The sequence below is a fragment of the Rhopalosiphum maidis genome, chromosome 1, assembly GCF_003676215.2.
Source record: "Rhopalosiphum maidis isolate BTI-1 chromosome 1, ASM367621v3, whole genome shotgun sequence".
Lineage (NCBI taxonomy): Eukaryota > Metazoa > Arthropoda > Insecta > Hemiptera > Aphididae > Rhopalosiphum > Rhopalosiphum maidis.
The window spans coordinates 78,801,119-78,822,935 of record NC_040877.1 but is presented as its reverse complement, the minus strand read 5'-3'; the positions used below and the strand labels follow the sequence as shown (position 1 = coordinate 78,822,935).

Sequence of the window (21,817 nt, the reverse complement as noted above, 5' to 3'; positions counted from 1 at the left end):
CTGTTGGTTTTATTTATGTGAATTTATATACCACAGGTGATTTTTAAAATATACTGTTGGGATAACTAATAAGTTTTATATTGACACAAAAAAAAAAAATTTAAGTTTTATTCAATTAAACATACCAAATTTTATATAGTTTTCATAGTTCGTCAATGGAGTAAACCTTATTGTGCTTTATAAAATATGTATTTTGTATTTTATTATTTAACTTCAGCATTCCACTCTCCATTAAACGTATTATTAGAACATAATAGAATTAAAATTAAAATTAAAATGTGCAACTCTAAGATTAACTTTCTAGTCATTTGAAGTCAATGTTTAACTTTTAGTTGTGTTAATTTCCCAACTATCAATAGTCATTAGGTTAAGTTTCAAATGCAATTGTAATATAAAAGAATTACATGAAAATAAATTTATTAATTCTTTATACATGAATATTTTTTTTTATATATATATATAAATATTTATCACTTTTAAATTTAGATGTAGTTGGAAAAAATGTACTCAAATCTCTAAATCAAAAAAATAAAAATAAAAATATTAAATAACAAAAAATTGTCTGTATGTTAAAAAAAATGTCATACAAAAATATACTTGATATTTATGTTATTTAGTATAAGTGGATCTATAATCATAACTATAAATTGATAATTTCTGAAGCAATTTTATTCATAGTCTCCAACCTTTTGTCTGCTTTATTAATTGCATTCTTATTTATTTAATATGAAATTACACACATAATAAATGTCCTAGTTAAGGACCATGAGTTATGAATGTATGATATACCTACATAATATACTTAATTCTCGGAATACAGAATAAATATTAATTAAAAGTTATATTTATTATTTATATTACACAGTATTCATATTAACTCAATAATAACAATGCCATTTTATCTTGGTATTTTAAAAATGATTTAATACATTTTTTAACAGAAATTTATTGTTTTTATTTATGAATGAAATTTTGGAACATAATATACATTAACAAAATAAATAATTCAGAATAAAAGTTAGGTCACTGAACTACATATTTTTAAAATATTTATTAGACTATAATGGATGAAAAAATAAGGTAATTGAATCGTTTAATGTCCTTTTGTGTTATAATTTACAACCATATTCATTATAATGTTTATACCTTAGTTGAACATGACTGGTGATAATATTATATATTTTTATACTCAATTTAGTCATGATTAATTATAATTTTGATGTCAAAATTATTTAAATTATTTATATTACATTTTAAGACTAACTTATTATTATTATCCAAAAATATTGGTTTACATTTTAAATTAGCTTCTTCCTGAATAATATTTAAAACTAAAACAATGATAGTACTTATGATTGTATTGTAACATATTTATTATTTACTATTCTTACTAATCATATATTTATATTATTTCAACTATAATACTCTTAAATTGTATTGATATATTTAGTAATAAAATAATTTATTATATTTAATGTTTACAATTTACATAACTATCATATTATTATGCTAAATTATGAATTGGAACCCAAATTATGTTTTTTAGAATGTTGTCAAAATAAAAGTTAATATTTTTAATTGAATCAATATTTTTGAAAGGTGATTATCATAAAATCAAAAATAAATCAATATTATACTCATTGATACAATTGCATGCAATATTAGTATAAATTAAGAAGCATTTAATAATCATTAATATTTCATGTATCAATATATTATATATATTGTATATTCAAGTAGCCAATTATGCTCAATAAAATGTATGTTCACAGCAACTAATATTACAAAATAAATTTATTCATATAGCTTAAACAGTAATCAGTATTGTATTATTTGCCTTAAAATAACTATCTTGCGTTTCAAGACTTTTCTTATTTATTTTTGTTCTCATTCATCAGTTTCCAAAATACAGGAAGTAGAATATTAATTTTGTACTATTGTTATTACTAAATTTAATATGCATTATATTGAATAGGTAGTTATTTAGAAAATATATTCTTTGTGTCTCAATATTTCGGCTCTAAATCATTTGGTATATACCTAACTATACCTATATTAATTAATAATCCATAGGCGATATATTTGTTGACCTACATCAAATTATTAATTATTCATAAAATGTATTTTTCATATTAAACTATAAGAATTTGCGATAATCAAAGAATAACCTCCTCCTCCCTCAATTAACTACCATATTGATGATTACCAATTAGTATAATAATATAATCTTATATAATAATCAATATTATATAAACAATGTTATTACTTATATTGATTTTAGTGAATTTGATTTTGTAAAAAAAATTAAAATATTAAAACAGTACATGTTTGTAGATTGAAGTATATATATTTTTTTTATATGTTTACATTATAATAAAATATTATATTAATTTGTATTTCATCAATGATATTACTTATTAGCTATAGGTAAGAAAGCCCAATTGATTAATTGATAAGTTATTTTGAATGGTGTCTTTTTGCAATATGATATTCAATATATTTAAGTGTGATAATATAAGAATAAGCTTTGTACAAATAAAATAAATATGATGAATATTTTCGCGTTTTTTACATGTACTGTAAAATAAACTGAATAAACTGCTATAATACCTACATTTTTGTTTTTTTTTTTGATAATTGATTTCATAAGCTTTATCAATATTTAAAATACTTTTTTCACGTTTTAATTGCTTCTTTTTATGAAAAGTAACAAATATTTATAGTTTGAATTTTAAATATGCATATAAATGATTATTTATTACGGTAGGTAATTTATAATTATTTGAAAAAATTAATGGTGTATTTATATAATAATGTAATGTAGAATAATATTTTATTCTTCAAATACTATTTTTATCAAGACGAGTTAAATAATTCAATACCTACATAATTCAGTTGATGCTAATTTAGTTTCTCTAAATTACGAAATATTTACGGTGATTATACACTCTGTATAATATTATTTTATGTTCTGCCCGTACATCAGTTAAACACATCTAACATAACTTAATTTATTGGCTTCTATATATTTTATGATTATGTACTATTTATTTTATTAATGTTAATTGCTATACATAATATTACCTAGGCTTATAATAATTATTTATTATTTAAGAATGCCACACATGCATGTGTTATCTCCGTCTTATATACGCATTACATAGCAGCAAATTTGTGTTCAATAGAATTTATCATGTGTTATTAACTTTAATATTTGAGTAAATTGACTTATTATCAAAGTTAAAGGTTAGAATAACATCAGTGATTAAATATTGAATTTTTCTCGATATATTACTTTTTAAGCAAAATATGAGCATGTAAGATATTACAAACTGAAAATGTTTATAGGTATCAAGTCTCAAGATTCAACACGTGCAAGTGTAGTGTCTTTTTATGTTATATTTTTTGTTCTTAAAAATCGTCCTTTCAGGCTTTCTGTCTACTAGGATGTAAACATTGTTTAACTAAGTTGGCATGTTTTACAATAATCATTTAAACATAGTTAAGTACCTATACCAGAAATTTGATATTTGTTTTATAACATTAGGAGTTAAAGGCAACTTTTTTATTTTGTAATTTAGCTCTATTTTTCATATAAATGCATACATATTTTGTTATACAGTAAATTCTCGTTACAACGAATACCAATACAACGAAAAATCCCGTTATAAAAAAAGTCATAGAAGTCCCCTGCCGTAAAGCGGGGCTTATAAAGAGCTTATTTGAATTTTCGTTAGAATGAAATTTCTGTTATAACGAAAAAAAAATTCGGTCTCCCGGAGTTCGTTGTAACGGGATTTTACTGTATTTGTATCATAAGTGTACTTTTCACATATTAAACAATATATTTTTTTTTCGTGATACAAAAATTAATTGATGATCAACAATCACTCATTTATTTAAATTCGAAAAGTTGTAGTCAGTCCATGCAATTTTCCATTTGGGTATGAGTTAAAATTAAATAATACACTATATTCATTTAAAATAAAATGTTTGTTTTTTAAATAAGAATGATTAAGAAAGAAAACTAAATTGTTAATTTTAATTTTTAAGTCGTTTGGTTTTTAATTACTTATAAAATAAGATATATTTAAGACCACATTCAAACATTTTTTCATACTATTATAATTAAACTGTACCTACTAAAGTACTAAGTAAATTTTCAGAGCATAAGCCATAAATGCATGCGTTATTATGTTTTTTAGAGCATTTAGTGCATAATTCTAATATTATTTCAGTTACCTTTATAATAATATGTATCTATTGTTTATTAAGTAATACAATACATCCACCTTTATACTTGTGAACCAAATAATATTAAAGTACCTAGTGTTATTGTGCACGTGAAAACAATTTGAAATAAAGATCCACTCAATTTTATGAATGGTAAGAAAAGTACAAAAAAGCTCCTATTTCTACATATATTCATTTATAATAAATTGTGATATTTTTCAATAAATATTAAATGTTATCTTCTGCAGAAGAACTATAATTACTGTGTCGCATTACCTACCCTTACATCCGCCAATGCATGCATTGTAGTACTAATGAACTATATAAATTATAATACCTATCTTTGACAAAATAACATGTACCTATATAAATATTAGATTATTTTTATCACTTATTTTAATGATACATCAATTGAAAAATTATTGAACGAGGAATAAGTAACATTTATTTTGTACAAATGTAGAATTACAATCTGTATTATATAAACATGAATATAGAAAGTTTTGTCATTGTCATGCATATTCTCTAAAATTACGCATCCGATTGTTTATTAATTCGTTTTAATGGAAGAGTAGGTATATCACGAAAGAGGTTTAAACCTATTTCTGATTCTATAAGTATTAATGCAAAATCAAGTTATTAATATTTTAAAGCTCATAAAGATATTTGTTTTTTCATCTGTGTTACCAATTATTAGTTATTGCTAGAAATTAGTATTTAATGATTAATAATCGATGTAGTAGAACAGTAGGTAGGTACAAAACTTTATCGTTCTGTTTAGTTAGTTCACGCTATCGAAACGTTACGAATCGTTGGTTTTTGGTAGGTACCTACAAAATGAAAAGGAAACTAAATTTGAGTCGTACAACAAAACAAAAAAAAAAGCTGCTGGTCAAAAATAAGCAACGCTGGCTGAAGGGACAATTCTATGTAAAATTGATATGTCGGAAATATCATCGATACATCACATTAGAAAATCAAAAATATTTTGTATCCACACTTGTATTTTAGCATTCGGCAACTAAATTTAACATGGACGCTGGACGCATTTTGTATGGACAACGAAATGCGAAGGGATAACTAGTAAATAATAAAAATGATCATATTTTATTTCACAGTTTTACAGCCTTACACAGAAAACAGCAGGGAATAATGTGGCTAAAAGAATAATTTCAAAGATAATATACCTATTACCTAGTAAGCAAAAATAATAAAGTCAAAAGAATCAAAAAACGTACTGGGTATAAATACTAATATAAAATGAATATAATAATAATTTATTCAGCTCAGAATTTAATATACATAATATTATAGTATAGTTTAAAATCACAAAGTGACAAAATGCGATTACCTTTTCTCAACTTTTCTATATTATAAGTATTTATAACTAAAGTAAGAGGACGGAGACTTGGCATTTTAAAGGTTAGAATTTAATTCAAATTGTAAGTTTTACAAAAGAATTTAAATATTCAGAAAAAAATAACAATATTAAATTAATAACACTTACAAGTTGTAGTAAATAGTTATGCTTATATCTGTCGATGGAATTATAATATTATACGACAATATTACATGAAATAACATTGTATACGTAGTACGCATAACATCATGCAATAAAATATAGGTAACATTATATATTATTATAATTATCCTAAACGAATATATATTTATATGGTTAGGTATAGACGGTACCTATATTAGTCGTCCTCGGGGACGGTGATTGGTTTTGAAACGATGTGTGCTCCAGAACGTGGTATAAATTCGAAATGACAGTTACACGCCTGCGATATATAGGTATATTTTACAAATACGTTAAACCCGGGTGCGCATAATTCGGCGTACGTCCCCGAAGGTATTTTGTTAAAAACGTGCGCTGGAATTTGTCTTCGGCTATTATAAATCAGACATGATTTTTTTTTTTTTTATTTCCTTAGAATATCGAGTTGGTGAGAGGGGTGCTGTTAAGTAGTTGCAAAATTGGTTGTCAGTTCCCATTTTGCCGTACCATTTCACCAATTTTTTTTTTTTTTAACATGTATACACTATGTCTTATGGCTGAAGTCATTCCATAAATCTGTGCGTCACGCGCGGAGAGCGTTACCAGGGTCCATGACGTCATGACTCACCTGCACTTACCTAATAAATCATATAGGTAGATAAAACCAATATTGGTAAATAAATTAGTCAGTGGCCATAAGCCATGTCTGATGTACCTATATGCAGTATGAGATACTCGTTCATTGAGATGGTTACCGGTACTAGTGCGACGGACAGCGATACAAATATATATATATTTTTTAATTAGGATATTCTATTATTTGATTATTGAATTTAATTTTATAATAATTACGGGAAAGAGTCCACAATAAATATTATTTTTATAATTATTTTATAAAATAGTTTTTATTCAACAAAATGCAGTATAAAAATTGCGTACATAATTACTAATTAGGAACCTATAACAAAATCACAAGTCAATTAAAGTATTTATAGATTAGGTATAATTTATAATAAACTAGAATAATTTAAATTTGCAAGTACATATAATTAATAGTGTTATATGAGTATTACTATTGAAAAATTAATTACATTTGTGTTTCATATCAAACATTATCTTAACCATGAAAAATAATAACTATAATATTAATTATTATTTATTATTGTAAAAAATTACATAGATAATATATAGGTAAGTACATCATGATAATAAATTATATTTACGTTGTATAAAATTAATAATTGATAACTGAATAATAATAATAATAATAAAATATAATCACATAGAATAATATCAAAATAATTTGAGAAACTATTGATGAATAGATACCTGGCGGTGAAATGAGACTGTGGCAAACTGGAAATAAATTTGTGGTGAAATGATATAACGGGGAGATGACCACAAAATTTGTGTTGTCCATTTGTCCACGCATGGTTTTCATTGTATTATATTATTATGTGTCCATGTAAGTAAGTATAATCGTGTGTACCCTGATAAACGAAAAATCAATGATTTTAATGGTGTTGGAAAAAAGATTTACCGTCTTACCGATGATTTATTCAAAATAAAATGAAATAATTAAAAAAAATATTATTATTACGTACTGTCTACGTGCATATGTAACTAACTATTATTATTATGCTCTCACGAGTCACATATCAGACATTTTAATAATTTATAAATGGAAAAGTAACTACTTTTACACACCTATAATAGATTATAAAGTATCCAGGGGTTGTACAAGGAGAAAGTACATATTATATTATATTTATAAGCGTTTTAGACTACCTATATGGCTATACATAACGATGTGAAATTCTATAATTGTCGGTAAACATGTCTGGCAGATAAAAATATTGCAACTATATAAACAATTATAGAATATTAAAATTGCGTAAAAACTCGTTCAAGGGGGGTGGGGTGCAATTAACCCTTTCTCGTATTTTCAACCCCATATAGTTGCGTTTTTAACCTGTTTATATAGTTGTTATTTATGTAAAATTATAATATATTATCGTGTAGGACATGCACTTACGATACTAAACTTGCACGGCTAAAGCGGGTTAGACATTTATGGATATATAGGGGAGGAGGTTGAAGGACTAAGCTCTTCCAAGTATAAAATTATCACCCCTCCCAAATAAATTATAATCGTTTAAATCTAATATACATTTTATTTGAGTAAACAATCGAGTTTGTGAAAAACTAATGCACAGGCTTCAGCCCATTTAAATAATAAGCGTATCAAGCTCCTCTTGTGTGTATATTGATGTTGTCGTGTCACCCGTACATTGAGTTACACGCGCAAAACCTGTACGGTTGTTTAACTCTCGTACGCTCTGAGCTATTGACTCTCTCCAAAACCTTTGGATTACCACTATTGGCTTTAATGAGGTACGAAGGTTTATATAAGTTTGTTTATTTAACGCCCGTCCCTTACAGAATAGAATGATTCGAGATTTCATATACCGCAGCGCAATTCAGCCGAAGCAAACTTCCTCGACTCGATGTACGTATATGCGGGCGCCCCAGTTCGTTTAAAAGGTAAGAACGTCAAACGATTAAAATACAATTCTTACGCGGTTTTAAGTAAAAATGTTTTTATTGGTTTAAAATCAAACAATTCGTCCGTGTTAGTGTGTTACAGTGGTTCACTCGTGTAGGACCGTCGTGCCTATAATAATAATGTACGCTCTTGACGAGTTCATTACAATAACGTGTTTGCCCTTGCCTTTGTGTGCGACGGTATTTATAAAAGGTAATAAAAACTTAGTGTCACCTTGAAGACTGGCCTGACCTATTATAATTACATAAATATATTAAAATAATATTGATGATTATCATTTGTCTACAATATAACTGTCCAATTGCATTAACAAACACGTCATAAAAATTATAAAAACAGGTTTATGTGATCGAAAATTCTCTTGTTTTCAGGTTTAGAACTAATAAAAGTATGTCGATAGCTATATAAACTCTCGTTAATATATTGTATACAAAATTAATTAGACGAAGGAAATTGTATTCTTGGAATTATTCTTGACTCAAAATAAATCTTCGATTTCGTTTACTACAAAATACGTGTTGTCGATGAAGCTAAAAATATATGATATTCCAGGGGTCGCAAATAATTTAATTAAACGTTCTCATAAAATTTTATTTAAAAGATTCGTATTAATAAAGTATTAAGTAATAAAAATACAATCAAATAGTACGGCGTTCCGCAATGGACCGTTTTAAAGCCATTACTGTTCATTATGTTTATACTCGTATGTCTTATACTATTAGTTTAGATTCTAAATGATCGTTCTTTTGTCTTGCCAACGACACTACAATCTTAGTCTAAAATTTAAAAATTAATTCAATGTATAATGCAAGTATGCAAAAAAAATTATGTCTGTTATAAAAAATTGGCTTAATGCAAATTCTTTGGAAATATATTTTATAAAACAATATTTGCCATGTTCATTTTCCATATCAAAAGTTAGAATTCTCTGTCTTCCAGAACCAGTTAAAATACATGATACAAAATTTCAATAGAAAATTTGTATAAATACCTACTTGTAAGTTGTAAATCACAGTATCTTATTAGTATTGCTAATAGATCAATACTTAAAATAGAATCTTCAAATTGATTCACCTATTTTAAAAATTACTAAATAGTATTTTATACGCCTAATATAATGGAAATGGTTTCTTCATTTATTCTTATAATATATTCATTGGGAAAATGTATGGTATATTTAACTAAAAAAATATCAGGCAAATATCAGTACAAATTAATTTTTATTTCATTAAGCTTAAAAACGACAGTTTCAACTACAGTTTTATGGTATTCCTCAAATAGTTAAAAATTAATCTAAAATAAATAATATAATATCGAATTTGGAAAAAGATTATTAATTCGTTATGCATTTGGGCAATACCTACCTACCTATATAATTACTAAACAATTTTTATAATCTTTATAAAAAAATATGACTAAGATAAAAGTGTCCATATACGTGATTAAAATTACCGATTTGAATAGTTTTTGTAAATTAGGCTCAGTAAGGCTTTCGAGGACAATCATTTACATTGTATTTTTCATTTAAACTTATTTGTATATTTTTCTGTTGAACGCAACAACTTATACTATTATTGTTATTATATTAAAATAATATTAATGACCGTCAACAATATATAATTTACCTAACACGTGCCGGTAATTTCTTCATATTTACTCTATACTATTACAGTATTACATTTTAAAATAGGTTTACTCGTTAAAAATAATTTTGTTTATAATTAATTACAATAATAAGTGTCTTTAAATTATCTAGTCTACACATTGTGCTGTCCGATAAAAATGTATAATAATATATGATATTAATATTATATTGTTGCTATTGGGAGAATTTGGATAAGTCACGACTCACGAGTCACATGGATTTGTCATTTAATTACTAGAGTACTTTTTTCGCACGTGTTGTGTTAATCGGTCGGATAAAGGGAATATTTAAGTGTAGAACCGTATAGTAACAGTCAGTTGAGAGAACATTATTAAAGTTTAAAATCTTTAATTTAATTAAATGTTATTTTCTTTTAAAAATATTTAAAAATGATACCTACTTTCTGAGATAGAGAAATAAGTACAATTACCTAACTATTAATTTTTAAATACTATTCTATGAACATATAGAATTGTTAGGTACCATTTTAGTTTTTAAATGATATGTATATTAGTTATTTGTTACACACTAAAGCATGAACCTAAAAATTTCACATAAATATTGATTTTTAAAATTATCTATTTTTAATATTATAAAAATCTGACCGTGTGGAAGTACTTGTACATTAAATAGTTGTTAAAGATATGGATTATTTTTTATAATTACGTTTATTACTATAAAGCTCTTGTATTTATGGATAAATGCAATGATTAAAGCTCTATGGATAATTATTTTATAATTAAATATATACAAATTTATAATATTTCAAATAGTATTTATATAGGTATATATTATTATATATATATATAATCGGATTTACAGAATAAATTAATTTATAAAGATCATTTTTATTTTAATTGGACAATTTGTAGAGATTTTTGAGACAGTATTTATATGAACGACGTAATAATTCGACCAAAAACTTTCATTTTTTTAGGAAAATGAAGAAAACTTATTTATATTGAACTAGCTATTTCCATAACACATATATATTATCTTCTTAATTATACTATTGTCTATTAGGTACTATAAGATAAGTCAATAAATTCATAATATTTTTTCCCCTTTAAAAATATTAGTTTAAACGTAATTTTCAAATAGTGGATTTGAAGCATTGTTCTAATATATAAGTATTTTAATTAATAATTACCTATGTTATAACAACATATATACATTATACATATAAGATATATTTATTTAAAATGAGTTTCATGTACGTAACATAAGCTATTTTTTTTATACAATTTAAAATATTTACCAATCACATGAAATCTCTAAACGGAATTATTCGAGTGAAAATCGTACACTATATATTATAATATATTTATTTACAATGTGAATAATATACTCGGATTATTTCAACACGGTTTTCCTTGTACGACTTTCTTACTGTAATTATACACTACTACCTACCTGTCTCTTGTTTATTTTTTTTAATTTTAACGCGGCAATACATATAATGTACTTTTTTTATATTGGAGATTTATAACTAATGTCATACATCAGCCATCCCAGTATTTTTCAATAGTACTAAATCAAAAGTTATATGGTATGAATATTTGGTTTATAAATAAATTTAATTTAAAATCACGATTATAAATTTAATTTTTCTATTCATAGACTGGTTGTTTAAATATTTAAACGTATATAATATTACTGATAGACGATATAGAATGATAATAATGTATAACAATAATTATAACTATTATTACGAAATGTGAATTTAGAATATTTAGATCATTATTTTCGCTATAATAAAAGTATGATAAACTACAAAATAAACTACTAAATGCATAATTACAAAATCTAATTAATCGCAATAAAATACGAGTATTATAGGCTCGTATCACGAAAAGTTTGTAAAATAAATTAGTATTTGAGTTTAGCTATTTTTATTCAGGTGTTTTGAAGAAAATTAATCATTCGGATTACTTATTTATATACGTTTAGGATGTTATACTTTTAAATGGTTTTTAGAGGTGTTATGTATTACAATTTACATTTAAATTTTCAATTAATTGTTAATACATTTTACAAATTTGGCCAATTAATATAATTATGACAATTCAAAGGACACGCCAAACGTGTTGATGCGAAAATTTCAAATATTTATATGTATTATATCATAATTCAATGAGCGGGAGCTATCTTAACTTCGTGTTTTCAAATAAACCTGTACGTAAGTTTTATATTTATTTTTCTTTGAACTAATACATAAATTATATTAAACTCAATTTTTTTAAACCTACTTTTTAGGGTTGCCCACGTATGGTACCTTCCTATTTATACACATATATATATATATACATATACATTAATCGACTGGAAAGCCTTCTTATGGAAATTTGAAATTCATCACACAGGTGAAATTTAATACGTAGCCATATTGTAACAAGTGTCGATTGGAAATAAATGAATAAAAACATGAGACATTGCTGTTGAAAAGTGTAATACTTATTATACCTATAAAAAATCTTTCTCATAACGATGAATTAAAATATATAAAAGTGACTGAACGCAAATTATTGTTAAAATCATTTCTGTAATTTATTTATTTATTAATTATAATCTATTTAACTTATTTACTTACAAAACTCTATGTTAATTCAAGAGATTTCTTACCATAATACTAATGGTAAAATTAATTAATTTAATAAAAATATCCAATATAGCCGATGTATATATATTTTCTATGTATGCTCAGCTTTTTTGAATTACTTTATTATTGTTATGAAAACTTAAATACTGACAGATCAGAATTGATTTTCACATACAATGGAATATCATTGAATTCAAATTAAACACATTCATTAATAGTAATCCAATTGGCCACTTGACACATTTTGTACCTACTTACCTATATTTTTTATTATTGAATTAATATCTCGTACTTAAGTATTTAAAAATATTTTTTTTTCCAATTAGATATTTTAACTTACAGTACGTTTAATGGATTTTAAATAATTAAATTACGAGGACGTCTTAGGTCTTAGGTGGCGACAGAGCGGTGGTCTTATGTTGAAATGTTAATATTGAACTTGTCGACCAGTGACCTATTAAAGAAACTTTCAGCCAAATTTGTATTGTGATTTATGAATTATAGAATTTAGTGGTTTAGTGTAGGGTTCTTGTATTAACCACGGATTAATTTTTATTATTCTTGAGGTTTTTCAATTATTGAACGGATTTCTTTACAAGCTAATTATGTGAATTTTCCCTTCTCTATCATATTCAAATTTACTTATTGTTTTAGCTAACAAATTATAAATATTAATTAAAACAAATTAAAATTATATAATAAAACAAAATTTCTCAGTTAGGGAACCACTATAAGGAAATAAATTAATCGTTATTGTTTATGAAAATCCACAGCTTCGATTATTCGGTTTCCTAAAAGTGAAAACCATTGGTGGTGGTCAATACATAATTAGATTAAGTGTTTGCTCTCTCAAAGTTGGGTGTAGTTTAACACCAACGATGCATGTTCATCAAGCACAATATGTTGAATATTGTGGTTTATATAGTTAGAAGCATTCCATTAGCGTATAAATGGGGCTCCGTGCAAAATGTTAATAGTTCCATTTAGTATTTAGTAGCCGAATTAAAAACGCGCTACGCACTATAAAATCACAACCAAATGAAATAAAAAAAAAATCGAATAATATATTTGAACTATTACATTGTTATAATAATTTATAATAAAGAGTTGATTTGACTTTATTTTTTGTGAAAACAAACGCAGTATTATGACATGTTTAACAAAATTAATGGTATTAATATTAATATCATTGATTAAATATACTAAGTTTAAGTACTAGCTACTAAGTATATATTAAGTATATTTAATCAATATTAATATGAATATGTTTTTCTGATGTTTGAATTGTAAACGTACAGTCGGATATTAGATTATCGAAAAAAAAATAATACGCTTTTATTCACAAAATATAAGTTGATTAAATTTATACGTTATTTACTTATAATAAGTGTATGAAGGAGTGCATTCAAAATAATGTTTTCGTGCTTTAAGCTGGAATATTATTGTGTGCACATTCAAACAAAAGATGATGCGTTTCCGATTTAAGCATACTTAGTCACTTAGATAAGTGCGTAGACGTAACTAAACCTTAAAGACGTAAGCATTCCAGCTCTAGCATTTTTAAAATTATTAAATAAACAGGAGGTTTTTGCCGCTTGCACCTCCTACAAACATGTTATATTAATTTTGAATAAATAAACAATACATATGATATGTAATAGTTTTGTAGTGTGAATGATGTGCGCATAATATGAACCGTAAAAAAGTGATATTTTGGTAAAAATTAAATGATTTTAAGTTACAAATTCGAGTTTAATTTTCTTAAAAAATAAGTGAAAGAATTTATATAAGTAAAATTACAATAAATATACTACAAATTGTAGTCATTACAATTTAAGCCTCCGTTTATTAGTATTCTTAGTATTAATACATTTATTTAAAATGTCTTCTTTGTTTAAAAAATTGGATAAACCTCTTTCAATAGCTGTGATAAACAACTTAGAAAATCGATCTGGGTAATATAGTTAACCAATGTATATACAGTATACATATATATATTATTGATCAAAAAAGAATATATATCATGATTTAAAAAAAATAAATTTTATCGATTATCCATCTTTTTTAAGTTAGACTTGTGTAGGATAAAGAGAATTAAAAATGTTTAAATAATATAAATTGTAAATTGTAAAGCTAATAAATAAACAATCAAGCAATATTATTTAGTATATTATGATAAAAAAAATATAGTTTTAAAATAATTCAACATAATATAAAACATATACGAATAAATAAACTTATATATTAAAATATGAGAAAAAATATTAACATAGCATAATGAATACAATTAAAATTAGGTTTATGATATGCACAATAATTCATTCCTATATTAATTTTTTTTTTTAATTTTTGCTGTTATAGTATAATGGTTTCTGCATATTTACATCAAAATTCAATGAATTAAATATGGTAGGACCAAGATAATCTATGAACTTTTGACCACAAGTTGTTTTTACGTAATCACCTTAAGCATCTATCTTTATAAGTTTGGTACGTAATTTTAAACTTTTTTATATTAAACTGCTCAATGCTAAACTTCACAAGATTTGGAAATTATTGAAACAATATAGTTTACCATTAACCAAAAAAATAAATATTTTTCCATGACGTAAATAAAAATAAAAAAATTAAACGATATTGTAAATTAAAATATAAAAATGTAGTTACCATTGGTAAAATACGAATTATGGTAGGGGGCTTAAATAAAAATTGGGGCTTAACCCCCTAAACTCCCTTAGTTATTACTATGGGTAAGTGTAAAAATAATTCAGAACAAAATGTATTGATCTCAATTAGTTTTCATTATGTGTTTAAACAATTATTGTTATTATTATTATAATTATTATATTGAATGCCTTAAGTGCTACATTTTACTGGGTAGTTTTTGAAGTGAGGTTGTTTGGATTATTTCAACTATTGTGTTTATATCATATATATATATAAATTATAACCTTTTAATATTTTAGTATAACTCAATTCAATTAACCAATTAAAGTACTTGTTTATGTTATACCATAAATGCCTCATACACGTATACAATATTTAAACTCAATAATCGCTCTAACGAATGTTTGTTTTTATTTTCCATTCAGTACAGATAAACCCTAAACGATCAACGGATTACAAAATGTGATTTTTAGAATCGCCGGAAAATATATACACCTGTTTGTATTAGCTCTTTTATTGATTTAATGTTAAATATATTCCGTCGTCCACGCTCCCTGTCCGCGAATCACGATAAGAAATTACAGTGCATTCTCGAGTACACCTTATCCATATTATACTGAGTGCTTATTTTAATAGTTAACACTCATCATATCAAATAGCATTAACATTTTTAAAAATATTTTTATTTTCATAGTATAAAGTCAATATACGAATTGATATTTTTGAAAAATTATATTTTTATAATTTTTGTAGAGTATTTAATACTTGTTGAATGACAAATATAGGTCTTTAATTTTATATTCCTAAGCAGAATAATTTTCCCAAGTTAATATTTACGAGTATATTAAGTTGAATTTTAACGAGCTGTTAGTTATTATAGTTAAAACGTATACCTTATTAGTTCTAAGTGTTTAATGTTATGATGAAAGGAGAGGAGGAATAGCAAAAGACTGCAGTAATTTAATCTAATAATAATAAACTTCAAAGTTTTATAAAACTATAATTTATAAATTTTAACAAATTAACCAGTTATTAATATACGGTTTTGAAATTGAATTTGTATACATCATTATTCTCATAACATTATTTCAATTCATAATTTTAATTTAAAATGCATATATATATATATATATATATATATTAACAAATATAAAGCGGAAGGTAAGATAAGGTAAAAATTAAATAGTAAAACTTTTTTCAAAAATGTTGCGATTACTATCGACTAAATATTTTTAAGAAAAATATTTTCAAAAACATTAATTATTTTCGTGTGGTGATGAGTGTTAATTAAATCCACCCTGTACGTATAATATATTACATCATTAGTAAAACGTGTAACGAATATATTTTAATCCAATATATAGTATCTATATCTACTAGCTAATTAATAGATGGCATTTAAAAACACACTTCTCGACGGTACACACAATTTTAGAAGAAAAAAAATTGCTGATTTATCCAGTATTACGGTATTACCATGCTATGTCTATATACTATTATACGCGTTTGTGCACTGTTGGGCAGTCGATATATTATCCTACAGGCTGCGGCGGCTCCGAACTTTAAAAACGCCCTCGGACCAATCGACCGTATACTAAACTGGAGCCAAACTCGTAATCTGTATATTATGTTCGTTAATACACATATAAATATATATATATATAGTAAATCAGTAAGTATTAGTTTTTAGGTCGGTTGCATTTATTTCAAAAAAGAAAAAAAGAAATAAATCGGTCGGTCCGTGTTCTGACCCTGACACATTCGAATTTGACGATATAATATAAAAATATAATAGTTAGGAAGTCGTAGCGATCTAACGGCAGTGTTGGGTAGTAACACATTGAGAGAAACTCGTTACCGCAACGACGTTACTTTTTTTGTAATGTATTACGTAATCTCAATAGAATTATTTCTATGTAACAAAAATAATAATACGAATATTAATTTAATTATCTATATAAAGTGGATAAGATGTATAGACATAAATACATTATGGTGAATAGTATGATGTATATATTTAATTTTGACTGGCCACAAATTCTGTTTTCAATAGTTTGAACCACATGTCTATGTAGGCCGTAAATTACAAAACAAATTAATCAAATAAAATGTATTTATAATTGACTTTTATTGAAGTACACAGAACATTTCTTATTTGAATAAGTCACGTGAACTTACACGACTTATAGTATGCTATTTTTTTGCTTATATTAACATGAATATATTTATCGTAATATTTAAAAACTAATAATTGTTGTTTGTTATTTGTTCATATTTGGATTGTTGTTTAATGTTTATTATTTAAAAATTGTTTTGACACGTTTCCAAGTTATAACTACACATAGAATAGAATTTCTATACTAACATCGTTTGTCGAATGACGATTGTCAAAATAAATTAGAGAAATACACGTGGAACGTAAAGGGTGCATAGTTACTATTTTTATTGTAAAGTTAAGTAATTTCATTACAATTTTATTTGAGTGCCTAATGAGTAAAATAACTAAATTACAATCAATTTTAAAAGTAACTTGCTCAACACTATTATCTAGTTACGGTATTGTCCGCGGTACCCGTATTACGTTTGGGGCTAAAATACTATGATGTAGGTAATTTATTTATAAGTCATAATCTGCAGGGGTGGACTAGCTCCTTCAGACCATCTCTGGAATTTTTTTTTAAAACGGCTTAAAAACCATTATCTAATCTAATACCCAATTACAGCATTTATTATGATTAAAAAATACCACACATTTTCTCAGTTTAATATTAAAAATATAAACAATAACAGAAGATATACATGACACGTATTAGAAATACACGGTAATGATTATTTATTAGGTCAAGGAATCAATAATTTACGAAGTATAGTTTATTAAATTTTTTAATCTGTAGTGTAGATTTTTGGTTCTAAAGATCTTACAAAATATAATATTTAGGGCGGGATGATTGAAATACTATTATTATAATATAAATATCATATTGAGTTATACTTATTATACAACCAAACTGCCCGGCCCGAGCTGGCCCCATAATTCAATTTTATGGGTTAGGTTTTTTAACCCATTGGGAAATTTGCTGATCTCCCGATTTGCCAATCCGCCCGGGTCATAACATAATCATCATGGTCTTCGTCGAAATCATTGTGTTCCTAATTTATTTTATCGATACAATTCGCGTGTTGACAAGGTGGCGCGCAAAAACAGTCCACACTGGCGTTTTCACCGCGATATGTATTTTTTTTTTATCTTTAGCCTTCATACAGACGGATCGTTGTTGTTTAATAATAAATATAAATAAATAGTGATAATATTGTTATGTATTGTCTAGCAGATTTCAAGATAGGTATAGTACCTTATACATAAATATAATATTATATCTCTCGTGTTTTCACGATCTAGACGTGTACGACTTCGTTGTATTATAGTGACTTATCTAGTTATTGTGGGTTATATATATATATATATATATATATATATATATCCATGCTGTACGATATTATAATACGTTAATCGTAACGGTGTCGTAATAAACGACCGTTTTTACAATAATATTATGTGATCACGTACTTATAATAACTTATAATATTGTGTGTACATTTTAATAATATTTTATCGTGGTAAGATAATCTGCAGAAACTCCACACTAAGCGCAAAATACTGCGGTTGTTATGTTTGCGGGGTAAAATAAAAAAAAATAAAAAACACATATATTCTAACAGCCATCGGCTGCAAATCGGTCGTTCTTACGGGAGTGTAGTATGTATCATGATTTGTGTACCTAACCTATAAACAGTAATTTAATATAATATGATTGAAACGTTTCACCAATCTTTTTACTCATCACACTTACCAAGCTCCACCGTGCAAGTTCCGTGGTGCAAATGCGTGATGTATTTGTTATAGACCATTATCTATACGCTAAACGTATGATACCGAATAAGAGACATTATGACAGTTACAATAATAATAATCGTATAATAATAATAATAATAATTATTGTTATTAAACGAGTGTTTGTGACCGCGTGACCCTCGACGAGGGGAGGTGCACCGCGTGGACAAGTGCCGTCGCCGCCACTGCCAACACCAATGACGATGCCGCGTCGTCGGCTTTTTCTCAGTTGCTGTTCGCCATTCCTGCGGGACGGTTACAATAATTCGCACGCCGTCGTAACTCGTCAGCCGTGTCCGCGTCATCTTCGTATTATATATTTATATAAATATATATATATAAACATAAAAAACACAATATTATTGCGTGAACGAGACATCCGATAACGAACGTAATATTAACACTGTATTTAATGGTACATTGTATTATTACGTTGAGACGACGAAAATATATTTTCAGAAAATATTTTTGAAAAAAGTTCTCTAATCTCTTACCAATTGTAAAATAGTCAAAAACCATTAGCGGTCTTATCGAACTTTATTTTACTCTCCCGGACGCGTTACAAGAAAGTTCACGTTCAAATCCGCGAGATATTTTCACATAAACAATAATGCACTTAGCCCCTCGGAAATAGTATATAATCGGTTTTACCGAAATAGTATGAACTCGGTCCATAACTCGGAGTATCTCCTGAAACGCTGGTAAGTTGGATTATAATATTTTGGTTTGTAATGTTTATATTTATGTGGAAACCCACTTGTGAGCGATAATTTGGGTATTTTTTTTATTCAGTTGGTGGCTTAGACATTACTATCATAATAATTTTTATGACAGTTGAACTGCAGACACGTTTCGTGCGAATTTTTTACAATTAACACTTTAATTTAGGTGGTTCAATACAAGTTCCATTATTAAAGCATTATAAACTTCGTCGTTTTTAGTTTCGAAGCGTTTAAACGCAGCCTTGACCAACGAATTTCTACTTTATACTACGTATAGCCTGTAATACATTGACAATAATACAATAATTTAAAAATACACTTAAATTATTTATTTTATATAGATGTATGTATGTCATGACAAACAACCAGATAAAAAATGTTCAATAAAATTACATTTGAGTAGTTTTTTATAGTCATTTTTAGTTAATTAGACGTGTTTTAAACAAGGCATACACTATATGAACTTTATACTATATATATATATATATATATATATATAGTGTAATCATTTGATCAAAGTGTAAGATTACATAAATTTGTTTAATTTGAAAAACTAAATGATCCAAAATTCAATTCCTCGAAAGTTATATGTTACTTTATAATTGCTTCAAAACTATACCTAACAAATTAAAGTGCAACAACTGAAGACCTATTTAAAAGTATCACGTACACTGTAAGTTATAAACGTTATGTACGAAGTATAAAATTTAACGATATGAACACATTAAATAGTCTTAGGTTAATAGGCATAATATGTTGTTCAATATGTAAAATCCAAACAAAAGTTAAAAGTTTAAGTTGTATATTCACATATTATTCAAATATGTATTATATTGTTTTATTATAAGTGTTATAACTATAGCAATGGTACTGTATTTAATAATTCGTATTTCCTTAGGATGTATTATATGATATAATTTTGTAATATTACTTTATAATGTTTCATTTTAATCTAGAAATTTAATAATTGTGCTTACAAAAGTTTGAATGTCAAAATTATTGTCTTATTTAAAGTGTTTGATACTCTTGTCTCAAGTACCTACTAATAAGCAATTTTATACATATTGAATATAGGTACATTAATCACTTCTAAAATCACAATATACCTATCATGATATACCTGTATGTAATATAGATAATTTTGTATTTATTATTAATTATACCAATGACTTACATTCGATATTAATCAATATATTTAAATTGGTTATTACTGTACTACATAACGTTAATTATTAATACATTAATAATGTGAGCGTTAAAGTTAATAGCAATTGATAAACATCAAGTCTGGCGAATAATGTATTTATTTATTATGTTAATAGGTTCAGTTTATAGATAAATATAACATTTTTTTTTTGTGTGTGTGTTATCGAGTCCATAATTAATGTGTTATTACGGTGACAAAATTGTTATTTTGTAGCATAAACAATTTTTTAAGAATCATATTAGACTCGTGCACGAATTTAGAACCGATTGGAGCATATTGATTAATATTGTAAATTCTATACTTAATTATTTTATAATTAATTACTTAGCTCGTTTTTGGTGCATATACAATATCAAAGTACTAACAAGACTCATTTAAACAACATTAAACCTTTGTATTTAAACTTATTATCATTTATCAAACGTTGTAGATTGCAATATAACATGTATTTGATATTAGTTCTTGGAAAATATTTAACATTCTTAATTCACGGTCAGTGCACTATTATAATAATATAGACATACGACTTAATATATACGGCATATTATTATGTATACATTGCAATATTGCATTGTAATAATTAAATGAATAATGAAAATTATTTTCGATTGTTAGTGAAATGGAGAGCTCTAAGTTAACAATAATAAAGTACATTTTCAAAATGTTTTATATTTATTTTCAATTGAAACGTATTAAATCTCAAAGGATTAGATAATAGTAATATACAGTAGTCCAATTATTCATTGTTGGTAAAACAGCAATAACAACTATAATATTATAATATCGAT

General features: G+C 25.6%; 1 protein-coding gene across 2 annotated transcripts in view; it reads left to right on the top strand.

The window, feature by feature from the left end:
- Positions 1–19,346: 19,346 nt before the first annotated feature.
- The window catches only part of LOC113557155 (gastrin/cholecystokinin type B receptor-like), a 115,841-nt gene continuing 113,370 nt past the window's right edge, over positions 19,347–21,817 (top strand). For both annotated transcript variants that reach the window (XM_026962490.1, XM_026962489.1), the window contains exon 1: positions 19,347–19,801. In XM_026962490.1, the coding sequence (XP_026818291.1) occupies positions 19,761–19,801 (41 nt within the window). In that variant the 5' untranslated portion in view covers positions 19,347–19,760. The remainder of the gene's footprint in view (positions 19,802–21,817) is intronic.